The 15196-nt window shown below is 37.0% G+C and overlaps 1 protein-coding gene across 9 annotated transcripts in view; it reads right to left on the bottom strand.

Annotated features, from left to right (window-relative positions):
• Positions 1-176: 176 nt before the first annotated feature.
• Positions 177-15196, bottom strand: part of LOC118264716 (caskin-2) — a 255675-nt gene continuing 240655 nt past the window's right edge. For 6 of the 9 annotated variants that reach the window (XM_050704725.1, XM_050704724.1, XM_050704722.1 and 3 more), the window contains exons 2-10: positions 7875-8072; positions 7352-7548; positions 6755-6934; positions 6063-6275; positions 5616-5723; positions 5125-5268; positions 3677-3802; positions 2594-3175; positions 177-2497 (exon numbers count right to left, since the gene is read on the bottom strand). In XM_050704725.1, coding sequence (XP_050560682.1) covers positions 2189-2497; positions 2594-3175; positions 3677-3802; positions 5125-5268; positions 5616-5723; positions 6063-6275; positions 6755-6934; positions 7352-7548; positions 7875-8064 — 2049 coding nt within the window. In that variant the 5' untranslated portion in view covers positions 8065-8072 and the 3' untranslated portion in view covers positions 177-2188. The remainder of the gene's footprint in view (positions 2498-2593; positions 3176-3676; positions 3803-5124; positions 5269-5615; positions 5724-6062; positions 6276-6754; positions 6935-7351; positions 7549-7874; positions 8073-15196) is intronic. The other 3 variants (XM_050704727.1, XM_050704728.1, XM_050704721.1) reach the window with 1 other exon arrangement.

The raw sequence follows: 15196 nt of genomic DNA on the forward strand, positions 1-15196 counted from the left end.
GTTGACTTGCTATGCAGGGATCTGCCACGGCTTTAATGGGAGGTAGCACTGTTTTTGAAGAAAACAATTACTATCATTGTTTTCATTGACAGATACTTTTAAAGCTCTTTATATATCGACTTATATGTGTATGTAAATATGCAGGGTATAAGAACACAGGTAAATAAGCACACAAATTAGATATTACAAATATATTTATTGAAATAAGAAACGAACTAAATGAGGATCATAAGCTGCTCAATAATATTAAATTACATTTTAAACAATTCAGATTAAATATAAAAACGATTGCAAGTATTGCTGCCACTCGAAACGAAATTAATTTTGACTAGTTCGTAAAACAACTGAATCGTAACGTGTAAATCATTTTGCTTTATTTTTCTAGCACCTTACAAAACACGAGTGGTTAATAAAACAAGTTTCTTTAAATATTATTAGGTATACAAAATGTTTACATTTGAGAGTGAATATCAAATAAGACTGTATAGAAACACATATGTCTAGATATTTACAAAGTTAAGCTTAAATATATGGTTCTAATTATTAAGATGTTATTCTTTAATTACATTCACGGTGTTAGTAAAGAAAATATTATTTGTTTCGTTTATTTTATCAATGTTATTTTGTATACAATGTTAGGTAAAATTTGATATCATATTGAGTAAAAAAATCGGGTTAAAATCGTTAATATGCGATATTATATTCCGCTAATATGTGATTATAAATGAATTTAAAACCCCTATTTTTAATTAAAAATTCATAATAATTCAAATAAAGATATAGGTACTTTTATAAGTGTTGCTGTACTTTAAGAGCTTCATTTTACTTAACATTGCCATCACAAAATATGTACTGTTTATTTATGGCCGCTTTATATCACATCTGGACTGGACATGCGTTGAAACGTGGAGAATAAATTAAAGAATTCAATTTCATTTGTATTCAGATATAAAAGTACGAAATGTTCATCATTTTAATGTAATTCAATAACACCATAAACATTTTTAGCGAGGGCGATCCGCAATCCGATGCAAGCAGTGTTGCCAAGCGTTTAGATGGAGGAATAGACTATATAAAGAGGGAAGCATAACTTTGTCTTTGTTTCCAATGGGGCAAACGCCATGTCCTTAATGCGTTACAAGATTGTTAACATACAAGGTCTATGAGGGCTATAGCTAACTTTATATTTGTCTATAATACATTAATATGTAAACCCTAATTTTTCACACTATCACTAGACTAACGTTTTGTATAAATTCTAGCTACATTAATCTCTACATCATAATCAAATACTCTACAATTATTGTACATGAAAAACTAACTACTGGGATATATTTTATCTATGACATAATTTAAGTAAAACAATATTTACAAAAATAGCCATTTTTGTCTGTTTTTTGGATCCGTCTAACATCTAATTTCTTTCCTATCCCAATAAAACACTCAATTTGTTAATATTACAAGGAACTAATTATTTGTAATAACAAAAATACACAGCTCACTAAATTGATATAACAGAGGGCATTTAGCAAACTATACGTTTAAATTACAAGTATGTATAAAATGTACTACGTCCGTACAAAATGCTACAAAACTATTATATAGTACGTATCTTATCTGTCTGTCGTGTAGGAATAGTTTGATGGCAAGTGACATTACTATCGTCTAGTGGCTTCGTGTAGTAGCGAGCTCAGCGGGATTGGAATGGTCACGTACGACTGAAGCAACTTGTATAAACCGTAAGTTTTGTCACGTTACAAAATGGAGGACTTCAACTCCTCCAGACTTCGAAAGTCGAATTAACATCACATTCTACTTTACTCAGTCCTTTGAAATAGAGGTAAATATAATTATGCAATGGAAGAAATGCTTACACAGCTCGGTTTAGTTTTGTATATTGTATAAAAACCCTAACTCTCTGAATTCTATCGCTTTCAATAAACCCATCAACGTTCAGTTGCCTTATTCAGAATTCACAATCATAAAGACGCAATACACAAAAAATTGCTTTAAATACGTATTGCTACTTCTAAAATAATGTAGATGCCTATAATATAGCTGCTTGCGTTATCAAAAGTTGTCAGCATAAACATTAAATTAGTGGAAGTCTTTGCCGATGTCCAATTCTTTGGAAGTTTTGACAAGTTTATAAATGTATTCGAGTACAAAGTTGTGTAGTGTGTGGGTTTTAGGAATCTGTGAGTCCTTGGCGCTTTTCTTCTTCGAGCATGGCGTCGAGTTCGTCGGTGAGGTTGGCGAGCATGTTGCCGATGTCGTTGAGGACGTCGACGGGCTCGGAGCTCTTGTCGTCCTTGTGGTCGGGCGCGTGCGGCGCGGGCTTGATGTCGGCGCGCGGCGGCAGCCCCGCCAGGCCCAGGCCGCCGCGCCCGTACTCCACCGTGTGCGGCCGCCCGCCTATCTGCCCGCGGTTCTGCTTTATGGTCCCAGCGTTTTCATTCGCAAATGGAATGCTATCCGATTCCGTGCTGGAGCTTGACTGTAAAGTTGAAATGGGAAATTTTAGTAAGTATTACGAAAACCTTAAATGGTATATGGAAACTTGTTTTGTGATTGGTATGTATGTCCAACTAACCTTAAAACTAGCATCAGAGCCTGTGCGCAGCTTGTCGTCATCATACCGTCGCGGCGGGCTGGCGGGCGCCGGCGGCGGCGGCAGCAGCCCGGTACTGTCCAGCGACACCGACAGCGAGTCCGAGCTCGGGTAGGCAGGGAGAGATAGTGGCAGACTCTTCTCAGGGTGGATCTCCACAGTCGTCTGGCCGAATCGCGAGAAGGGCGCGTATTGCGAGCTCTGGCGCTTGGGAGGCTCTGGCGGTGGCTTGCGCGCCACGTGCGGGCTGGCGCCGTACGCGACGCGCTGCAGTCGCGCCGAGTACGCGCGCTCGTCGTACGCGTAGTCGGGCGACTTGTCGCGGTAGGCGGGCGTGGCCGCGATCTTGGCGACGGGGCGCGGGCGCACGAGCCCGCGCGGCCGCGGCAGGGTGCCGCCGCCCTCGTACGAGTCGTTGGTGGGCGTGATGTCGCCGTCGTCGTACGAGCGCCGCCACTGGCCCCCGCCGTAGTAGAACCCGGCCTCCGGTGAAAACGTCGTGTGTGACGCTCTTTCTGAAGGATCCTCTAGACTCTCTAGTGATTTTCCGCGCGGATGACGTATCTGTTGACATTTTGGTTACTCATTTTATTATCTGTTTAGCTCAAGTAAACGACCAAATAAATAAAATTCTCAAAGTTTATAATTACATAGAGAGTTGGTTCAAAAACAGTTACAAACATTACGGCATCAACTTATATTACAATATTCATGTTATTGTCGCTCTTCTTACCATGCTGTCTGTTTAAGATTTTGTTTTGTCAATTTATTAATAAAATATTCATAATGTTAGCGTATTAAAACCATGCGCAATTAGTATAAAATCTTATTAATTCATATAATAATAACAATTAAAATTAAAGTGGAACATCTAACTACCGTGCAGGACAGATCATTCACAGCGGTTTCTAAGTAGTGGGGATAGGCTTACTCGGGTAAAGTAAAACAGTCACACACATGGAACACTGCGTCACTAACGATACAACGTGTGCACATAAAAGCCGGGTGCTCGGGTGCATCGAGAACAAACTGACAAGACCTGTGCCAAAGGAGGTTGTCTCATACCTGGATGGGGACCAAATCTGTGCCACAAAGGGGCGTCGGTATGGCGTCAAAGTTTAGGTCGGGGGGTTTATGGTAACTCCGTTGTCGCTCCCAAGGCTGGTAATGTAGCTCCCTCGGATATAAATCCTTTAGCCGATTATGTCCAAGGTGCGGTTTGTGTTTGGAAAAAGAAAAGAAAACAAAACATTCACATGCTGCTTCGGGCTAGTGGAATGAGGTGGATGCAGCGGATGGACGTGGGCTGGCGGACCACAACTCTGCGACTCACACGATATAATATACCTCATGGCGCCGTTGGCCACTGTCTCTTTATACATTACGGTCGACTTACTTATTGGTAAGTAGAGATGCCATCCGGCTAGAAGATTACATTTTTGAAAAAACAGTTCCTATTTGCTCACTTTGATAATAAAGATTTACATAATTCCAAATTTCTTTTACGGTAATGTATGATTATTTTTTATGATTCAATTAAATTAGTTTAGTTTCTGTTAGAAAGTTTCTGTTGAAGCCAAAACTGTAATGTTACAAGGATAAATATTGGCACAAAATAATCGCAGAACTGTTGGGCATCCGACCAGCGAAGGCGATGGTGATGGACGTAGGTACACCTAGATTCTAAGCGAAATGATAACGACGTCTCTGAACGCATTGGGAACTTGAAACAATTTTAACACCACACACATATAATTAGGTAGGTATTGTTATAAACGTTTATAAATGCCAATCGGTTAATTATTATAGATTTCCCATAATGTGTCAGCAAACAAAGCTCTCCAGCCATTTATTTCTGTGCAGGATTAACACAATATGGATCTAACAACAAAAGCCTCGGTCGGCCAACGGAAATCTTTAATTAGTCAAAATAAAGGTATAATAGTGAAGCCATTAAAACGCTTTTGTTAAAATAACGCTGTTAGTAATAAAAGAAAATATAAATATTAGAGTTTTTACTATTAATTAATTATAATAGCTTCGTCTTGGTTAGAAAATTTGGCGGTAAAAAAATCAAGATGGCCGATGAATGAAATGAGATGTAAAATGTGAAAATAAAATAAAAAAAATCATATAAAATTAAAACGAAATAAAAATAAAACAATATTGATTTGAAGTGATGCTTTGAAAATAATCTTTTGATTGACAGAATAGAAAATCTAATTTGCTCTCTATTGCACGGTCTAGTTTTTTTTTTATTACGAAAGCGGATTTTTTAAAATTTTTCTTTTTAATTTTTGTTGGAAAAGGTTATATCCGCTGTCATAAATAGGTCTGTGGTTTTGTAGCAGACTTTTGACCATAGAGTATCTTAACAAATATTGTTTTGGAGTCCATAGACACTTGTTAAAAAAAGTCTGCTACAAAATAAGTCCTTATTCTATCAAGAGTCTAAATTCTAAAACATCACTACAAACACAATGACAGTGTGTCCATTAGTGTATGGTACTGACCTGTCCCGGTTGTATTCTCGTAAAGTCCAAGGACCCTTGGTTACTAATGCTTCTCTTTCCTGCCCTTATATCTTTCACTCTTTTGATGGCAAGAAGAATTTTCTTTTGGTGGCCCAGACGGACTATGCCCATGTCTTCTAGATCCTGTAAAGGTGAATTGTAGGGTTTATTTATTATTTTGTCGATGATAAAAGTTGTTCTCGATTTTTATACGGGGTTTGGAAGACTTCTGTTAGCGACGAAACATTTTTAGACCACAATTGGGTTAATTTTTAAGTTTTTTTGTCGGCAGTTAAAGGTTTAAAATGTTTTTTATAAACATGATGGAGTGAAAGAGAGAGAGGGAGATATAGAAATGTGTTGTTCATTTGTGTGGTTGTTAGTGTTATTCAAAGGTGTATTAATTTTTTACAGTTGAAATCGCTCTCCAAATATTTCTCTACACATAAAACCCAGAATAGGGGTGTACCGTACTGGTTTTTCTATCTTACCTCCCAAGCTAGTTGCGTGACGTCGTGTACGGTGCGGTAACCCTGCGCTACCAGTGCGGGCCCGTACTCCTCCAGTCGAAGTAGTCGTAGCCATTCTTCTAGGGAACCCTGGAAGCAGATGGGAAATGGTTTAGTCATTGGTTAGAAGCATACATTACCCAAAAGTAAAGTTGTATTGTTTGCTAGATTTTAGATATTGTTTAAAGATTGTTAAAAAGTGTGAATGGGGTGGGAATTTTGTGTTTTTGACGTCTTTTGGTTGATGATACGAGTACATAGTTTTCATCTTTCACTTAATAAAGGTTTTAAAATATTTTGGACTAAATCCTGGAATTTTCGAAACAAACAGAAATGCTGATACTTCTTTCTTTCTTATTTGAATAATTCTATTTACTTTTCTACAAGAATTCATTAGTTTGATCAATAACTACACTAAGTAATACTTACCGGTATATAATCAGGGAGATTATCCGGCACATTTAGATTGGCGAGTTCAGCCTTTAACCGCTTGCGATGGTTGGGCTTTTTGATTCCGACGGCTGTGAGGTCTTCGGGCGTCATTCTCGTGACCGTTGGCAGGTCGTAGCCAGCTTCTATGAAGAGACGGGCGTACTCCTCCATCTGAAGGTCTGCTAGGCACGCGTGGATTATGTCTGTGTCCTGGAAAAATTAAGGTGTAATTTTAAGACAATGTTTTAAAGATTTAATTTGAAAATATTATTAATTTCCTGTCGTTTATTGCAGGTGGTTGTTAATGATATACACTACACTATAGATGCATTAAAGTGATTAGATTTGATTGCACAATTCGTTTAATCGTTCTGATCTTCTCTAACTTTAGATTTATGGAGCAAAACTGATTAGATTATGCATTAAAATGAAGTTCACTATATCACTCTGAAAATCATTTGACATAGAAGATTATTTGCTTTCTAGATTAACCGGAGGCCAATTTATCCCCTTCCCAATCCCTTTTCCCCCAACGGGTTGTTGGGGGAAAATTCCTAACCTCCAAAACGCAAGCAACGCACTTGTAACGCCTGTGGTGTTACTTCTGCTAACCATCAGGTGACCCGTCTGCTCGTAAATTATAGCTACCATAAAAAGAATTAAGTTTACATTAAAAAGCCCATACTAACCGGTAATCCCTGAGCGATCATAGCTCTGACCCTGTCAGCGAGGTCCCCACAGTGGCAGGCAGCGTGGTGGTGATGCGGCATGCGACCTGACGCGCGTCCGCTGTCCAGGGACGCTGACGAGTGACGAGACCCTGATCCTGCTGAACCTGATGATGAACCCGGACTGTCGCGGCCTGGACTCTGGAAGATTAATTAAAAGATTTAGAAGAAAATGTTGTCTTTTTGACCTGTTTTTGATAGGAGTCGGTTGAAAGTTGCCTGATTTTTTTGTTTAGAAAGACTAATGTATGTTTGTAATGCTAATGTAATGGAGTATCTACATTTTTGAATGTTTGGACTATTGGACACGGTCTTCTGTACTATACTACTATTCTGTAAGGTACAATGTATATGTTTATTTCAACAAGTCTTCAGTGCTAACTAGTTTCACTGACAGATAGACCGACGGACATTCAATTTGACGTTTCAAAAGTGCCTAATTTAGGATTGAATGAAATAAATGCTTCAACTTTGACTTCTTAGCACGAGTGAAGAGAGAAATAATGTTGAGAAATTTAGTAACTTGGCCACATTTGTGTATGATTGTTTTGATCTTACCTGTGTCATATCAATCCCCTGGTCATCACTGAGTGCTAGCTGGTGGTGGTAGTAGACTGCGGCTTTGTGTGTGAGTGGCTGCGCGGGCGGCGGGAACGTGAACGTGCCGCCCCCTGCCGGGCTCTTGCCGAGACTGCCGCTCGCGCCCGACACGCCCGACACACCGGACACCGTGCTGCCATAGTCTGAGTGGTCATCTGGAATACAGAGTGGTGGGTTTGATTAGAATGGAATTGGAAGAACATTGTAGGGTAGTATATAGTGTGCTCATCGTAAAGATCTGTGAACTTTAGTTTAGAGTGACATTAGGACAAATAATACATTGCAACATTGGATGAATAATAGAATTAAAATATAACTCTGATATTTCCCAATGAAGACAGGGGATGGCGTAGTATATACCATTGTCACAAAATACAGTATTGTGACAAGTTTTTAATGACGATGGTGATGACAACTACATAGTTGTAGATAATATTCTTAATATCTGCTCAAAAAGTAAATATAGACTTTAAAAACTTACCTCTAGTATGTGACGGCGTATCTGGCGGCTGAGGGTACGGCTGTTCCTCGCAGGAGGCGTACCCTTGTGAGCCGAAGCTGGAGCCCGAGTGTCGGTGCTGCGGGGTGCCGAAGGCGTCTCCGGGGACTGCTGGCGGGGGCACGCGCTTCGCGGTCGCCGTCTTACCGGCTCCGCTCCCGCCGCGAGACATCCCGCCCACTGGAATGATGAAGAACAGGATTAGTTAGACAAACTAGGAGTTAAAAGTGAAATTAAAACTAAGGGGGGTTTTCATAAAATTTACAAACTAGCTGGTAGGCGATACAAGGTGATGAAAATTGCACTTAATGACATGTTATTGGAGACCTGTGTGGAACTGTTGACGGAAACGGGCTGATGATTAATTTTCTTATGATCTATGTTTGTGGAAAAAGGTGCAAATTTTTGCATCACGCTGTAAAAGTTGAAAGACCTTATAATATGGGTAAATGTGTGTAACACATTATCTCTTAATTTTCCGTATCAGGTGCTAATTGTTAAACATGGTGTTAAACTGTTGAGCGGGTTTAACTGATATGTGGTAAATACAAATCTGGAGTAATGTCGTTACTGCTAGAAAGCGAACTATTAATCGTACCCACAAAAGATGTGAAACTCCCAATAGTTGGAACACTATAAGCTGATTATTTAGTTCGACCTTCGTGTCCTCTAAACTTTGTACAATATTTACACGGAGCGAAACCTCATCACTCAAATAAAGGGTTCGCCTTTAGACCCTTAAAACGTAATATAATGAATACGCAAAAGGAACCCAAAGGGATGTAAATGAAATAAATGAAACCCTTCAAAGAGTTCAAACACTGTTATCAGGCTGAACACGACGTAACCGCAATCTCGTAATGAGGAGCTCCCCCTCCCCCCCTCGGTGTAAGCTGATAAGCCGTGGAGGGGATAACTTCGGTAATAAGGTAAAAACGTCATCAATCATGTTTGGCCCGTCGTGGAGATCGGACTCCCGGACGGCGAGGATCGGATCGACCACCTAATTGCTTGTGTCGAATCGATAACGTTAACTAATGGGCGGGAAAAATCGACATCGAATTAATTGCGATGTAAACCCCTGATAGGAAACCTTGGCGAATTTATGCGAGAACGAACTTTTTAATAACAATTTCTCGCCTGAGTAATAAGGTTGGTGTTGTTGAAAAGCTTTTTTGTTTTGTAAACAGCTATCGCTGTTAATTGGCAGAGAAAACTTTCATTAGATACTTTCAACGAGATTGTTTTTCGTACAAAAACAAAATTAAAGCGACGGGTGAATTACCTGGAAGGCCAGCGAGGAGCATGTACGGTTGTTTAAAGCGTAAACATTATTTTATATTCTTTAACATTCTTGGCCACTAAAAGTTATGGCTTCAATTACACGCACGCAATATCGAAATATAAGAGTTTCAATCAAGAAATAAATAAAATACCGTCGGATATGTGAATCGAGGGGCGTGCGAAATTGTTGAAGATTGAAATAAATGCCTATGCAAATGCATGTCCCGTTAAAAAAACAACAGCTGTAACTCTCGTAGCACAGAATTTAAAGTTTGCAATCAACGTGAAAATATACTCTGTATATTTTATTTCATCTGCATATTTGAGTGGCCAATTACTTTTAATTAAAATAAGTAATGCATAGTTATATCTTCAGTCTGAATCATCGCATTCATTTATTTAATAAAGAATACAATTTTGGATGCACGGGAGAGGAGTTTAAAATATTGTGTAAATAAAATACACATCGTAAAGCTCGTGATTTTCGTCAAAGTTAATCCTGTCAGAGTATAAGCAAATAGTGTCATTATGTCAGATTTATAATCCAGGTGATTCGTTAGTAATCCTGTAGACATTGCCACCCACTTCACGTTTATTACCCCGTCATTATAATAGTGGCGTACTTGCTTGGCTTACGAACATTTCGATGGTTTTTTTTATGGTATCAACTGGTAAATGAGCAGACAGATACCTGATGGTAAGGATTCGCCGCAACCCATGGACACCCAAAGCACTAGAGGCGTTACAAAGGCGTTGCCGGGCTTTAAGGGTTTTTTGGGGAATTTAAGACGGATTAGGTAATTGGGAAGATTGCGGAGGGGTTAATTGGGTCTGTCTGACTGACTGACTAATTTTTCGTACAGATTTTTTTATATTCTTCCTTTTTTCATAGTTATTTTTAAACTTAGCTTCAATCTGCGAAATAAATCCAAAGTATTACTGTATTAGTGTCTTTATTTAAGATTCATAAACATAAGACTTATATGGACTAACATTTTATGGACGGAAAACCAACTTTCAAGTAATGAAATCCATAGAATATTAAAACGTGTCATTTATAAAGGAAAAGCAAGATATTAAGGTACTCATTAAATTAAACCTTTCATTAGATTGAATTAAAGTGACAGCAAACTTTCCTATCGTTGTTAGAGGATTTAATTAAATACAACTCCATAAAATTTGATTATAGCATCTACAACATTATTACTTTTATAATTGACATACAAACAGATATGTTTAATAAGCGTCGCAGTAAATAACAGTTATCAGAAGCAACTGTGCCGAGGCAATAGTTCCTCAGGTTGGCTTGGGAGCTACAATAATAATTACCAATAAGCAAAACGGTAGCACTTCTGGCTTGTAATAAATAAGTGCGTATCTGCTAATTCTCGACGATTAAGCCTGTGATTAAGCCACTATTACAACAAGTACAAACTTATTTTTCCCATTGGTTTATTGAGTTGCTGTTCGATGTACGTTCTTATGAGCTTACCTTAAGCGTTAAAATAAAAACAGGGACAAATAGACAGCTGCATTACATTACTGACGCCATCTAGTAGCGTTGCATAGAGTTAATTAGACGTATCTGCAGAAGCAAGTCGCTAATGTTGGTATCTATTGACATACGCAAGCAAGCCGACATTATTAACAATTATGCGGCGCCGACATCAATGTGTTGTTTATTTTTAGAAGCCCATATTACTTATATGGCTGCATGCTTACCAATGAAGCATAATTTTAAAGGCCCGATGAGTTTGATAACGTGGATAGTCGTAAACACGATAACATAAGCTTGTAATAACAAATAGAATAAAACAAGAAAATTATCATTGCATGAGTATTTCTCACGGGAAATTGAAACGAATTCACGTTAGCAATAAAATTCAAGTTTTGATAGTATCTGCTACGAGTTATTGTATTAATAACTGCTTATTAAGAGTAGATAGATACTTTCAGGGCGTTCGTTTAGGTTTTGAAATATCGCTCAAGTGCTAGTAAACACGTCGTTATAAAGTGAAATATGGTTTCCTCTTTTTACTCTGTCATTAAAAAGTTATCTTATAAGAATACTAATAGGGGCGTTGAGCAATGGGCATAAGTATTGATTTCAATTAATTCTCTCCTTTCTATAAGTATATACTGTACATATCAATAAAATAAAGTTTAAAATAATGAAAAATATTTGATAAAAATATCTTTGATTCTTGTTCTATATCAAAGTATTTTTTATAAATATTTTACTAAAGAGCAATATGAAAACTTAAGTAAAATAAAACAAACATTATTTACATAATCATTTTTATAACAGATTCTATACCTACTTGTCAAACTAGTTTAAACTTTATGCTTATATTAAAAGAGTCTTAAATCATCTAAATTATTTATAGCCACTGCTACTATTGTCGCTAACTATAGTAATGGGCATTAATTATAAACTCATAATAAACATTTGTGACTAAATAACTGTCATAGTTCTCGTAATGTTGGGATATTAATTTAGTATATAACGAGGAAACAATTTGCAAACATAGTTATGTAGGGTCTAGGAATGTTTTTACAATATTATAATCGTTTTAGCTTAAAATACTTATCGAAAAAATGCATAGTCTGAAGTTAAGTTAACTTAGCTCGACTAGAAGTAGACTTACGTTTACGTAAAATTCTTAAAATGGGAAACTAACTATTAGGTACTTACCGATTTTCCATTGCTACAATTTCAATCTTTATGCAACATTCCCGTCTTTATCTATTTTAATATAATAAACATTACCATCTACTTTCCAATTTTGTGAAAATAACAATTTCTAATCCATCCAAAACGGCAAACAAACATGGCCGCCAAGTACCATAGCCAACAAAAAGCCCGCCCTTGTTCGTGTCAAAGGAATTTACGCGTACAGCCTTGTGCTTGGTGCTGGGTTATCAACCGTTTGACTAATCGACTGGCGAACAATGGGTCACCGTGTAAAGATATGGATACATGTTTTGACTTTCACTATGGTAACTAACTCAGAAATGGCTTTAGAAAATTAGGTACCAAGGGAAAACGGATCCTTAAAGTCAAATAATATTGAAAACGAGCTGCTAGATGTCATAATTACTAATTTACTAGTAGACCCTTACCATACAAAATAAATCAACAATCTGAAATCATTAAATGAATCAGAAAAAACAAGGAAAGTATATTGCGTGTTTATCGTTATGTGATCAGTTTGTTATCAATCAGGAATCAATTAAGCGCTGTTCAAATCAATTCCAGGAACGGAGTATCGATGACAAAGTGTGTTTACTTTATTCGAGTAAAATGCTTCGGTTAATGTTATCTACCATTCGACTGAGTTTTTTATTTTTGGAACATTACATTAAAATGTTTAATTGAATTTATTTTTTTATTAGCAATTTCGTCTAATTCTATTTTCAAATATTCGAACGAAGAAAAAGGTTATTGAGATTAAAAAGAACCCTGACATCTGTGCGGCCAGTTACAATTTAATATTAAAATAACTGTCAAAACCACAAATATTTATAAAATAAAAATAATACTTTATTACTGGTATAAAGTAAAGCAGATGCATGAGGAAATGCACATGCTAACATAAATTGTGTTTGTTTGTTATTGTACCACAGGGCAGGCAGACGTTGGTCATAAGCAACCGTGACATGTACCATAAGTTAGTGAGTCTTAGTCAAGTTATGTATAAACCTACCTCATTGGTCAAGAATACTTCTGCCAAATTTATAAGTGAGCTATGTACCTATTAGAGATATTATGACGATTGCAAGCCAAGGTAAAGTCCAATCTGTTATTCAATTTAAAAAAAACATGAAGTAGGATACATATTATAACAAAATAAAAAAAAACATTTTTGTCTGTCTGTCTATCTATCAGTTTATTTGTGCCAGTTAATCTCTGAAATGGCTAGGCCGATTTAGACGCGAGTTTTATTGAGAGACAGCTGATGTACTAAGGAGTAACTTAGGCTACATTTATTTCTGGAAATAAAGTCACAAAGTCCGTCACAACTGACACATACACGCAAGCGAATCTGCGGGCATTACTAGCTAGTTAGAAAATAATTCTATTTAACCAAAACAGATCTAAAATATCCAAAGACATTTCCCGCGTTCTCATATTTGTCCTAAGGCTGTATAATCAGACATTTGACTCAAGACAAGATGTCTTAAATTTCTCGATATTCAGTTTGTTGAATTTACGATTCACGATTAGAAAGGACGAAAGATTAACTATTTGAACTGAGTCGTAAATACTAATCCTATGTTTATATTAAATAAATTATTTAAATCTAAGTTGTAAAGTGTTGTTTAAGTTGATCATTGAGATGTTTGGGGTAATAGTTTTATTTATTAATCAAAGATGAGTAAGAAAGTTAGGCTAATTCAGACTTTTTTTAAGGGGAGAAAATCATCCAATGACTTCTCGAGAGGGAGAGTCAGACTCTTACTAACTAAAAACCACCCCGTTCCTACTACTGCTTTTCGAGCCAGAGCCCCGGTAAAACTGCTGGGTAGTCCGCAATGGCGCCTAGTGTCATAATTTTTTATAACCTATATCTTTGGGTCTACGGCTATTGTCAATTCAACGAAACAACGAGAACAACAATCCATGTCCAATTTTAAATGTAATTTTTCAGTCAATCCGATACCCATTTGAACTTTAAATACTACCTACCACACACATGTTATCATACAAACCTCAAAATAGCATTTGACTCAATCGATCCCAATTAATTAGGTACTCCAAATTAGATTACGAATATCACTTCAAATACTTTCGTTATCGCTGTCTCCACAAAATTGGACCACACCAATAACTCTTTAGTTATCTTAATGTCACTATTTGCGTAACAATAAACCTTTAGGTGTGGACATAGCTACTATTGTTGACTGTACTATTGGTTTAACGTACAACTATTGTCCAAAGGATCGAGTTACAAAGCCCGCGGCTTGCGAATACTACCTAATGGTAATCACTTTGGGAATTTGTGTTTACGTTTATAAATACTGTGTTTAGTACTTGAAAGGAATATGGATAATGGATTTTAAACGGTCTTTTATGAAAAGAATGAGGTAGTAAACTCATTGGTGGTCTTTAAAAGATGGTGTGCAATGAAGACTTGTTTAAGAAGTTTTATTATAACTTTCGTGAGACATACTAAATTATCGCTTGGTAATCGCCGCGTTATGTGTCGCGGAATACTGCTCATGAGCCTCTAGTATGGCTTGAAACTAGTCGAGTTCCTCGTCAAACAGACACGTGAGTGAGCCGATACCATAATAATTGGTTTAAGAGATTGTATAAGACTTTGTCTGCAGAAGATGTTTGAGATGCATGTTATAAATAACTGCTCGGGTTTAATTGCTTAATTATTTTAAATATCGAGTTCATCCGGTTTAAACAAATACCTAAGTGTCCAATAACAGGGCAATTTGCGAGATACCGAAGTTAAAAAAAAATGCTCAGCGCGTGCAGTTTATGTCAATCACCGTGGGAAAACGACTTGGTTTAGTATGCATCTACATAATTATGTCTTTTAAAGTTTATGTGAAGAATTTCTTCACAAGCACTAACTTTAGTCGATAAGAGAATCAATATTATAATTGTATGGACAATAAATATGAAACGTCTATAATTATAAACCGCAGTATCGACTAGGATGTGAACTGAGCTCGTACCCTGAAGGCATAATGGAAACTCCTTAGTCGTAATCTTGCTTTCACTTTTTAGGCTCCTATTACGTAAACATAGTTTATCAAGTATCTCGCTTTACTTTTATTGTGATCAATCAACGAAAGTAATCGTTTGCAATTGTGTGTTGGACACGCATGATCGTTATTATATCACGACACACGGAATTATGAAAGTGTTTTTAGTATCAGAATAGTTTCGTCAGGCTATCAATCACGGTGCGATTGATTGATGTATTTTTAGCTAAGTGACGCTATCTAGATCTTCGTGTATTAACGACTGATGTTATTAAATTGATATTAGCGAAATAATG

This window comes from Spodoptera frugiperda, chromosome 26 (genome assembly GCF_023101765.2).
Source record: "Spodoptera frugiperda isolate SF20-4 chromosome 26, AGI-APGP_CSIRO_Sfru_2.0, whole genome shotgun sequence".
Classification (NCBI taxonomy): Eukaryota; Metazoa; Arthropoda; class Insecta; order Lepidoptera; family Noctuidae; genus Spodoptera; species Spodoptera frugiperda.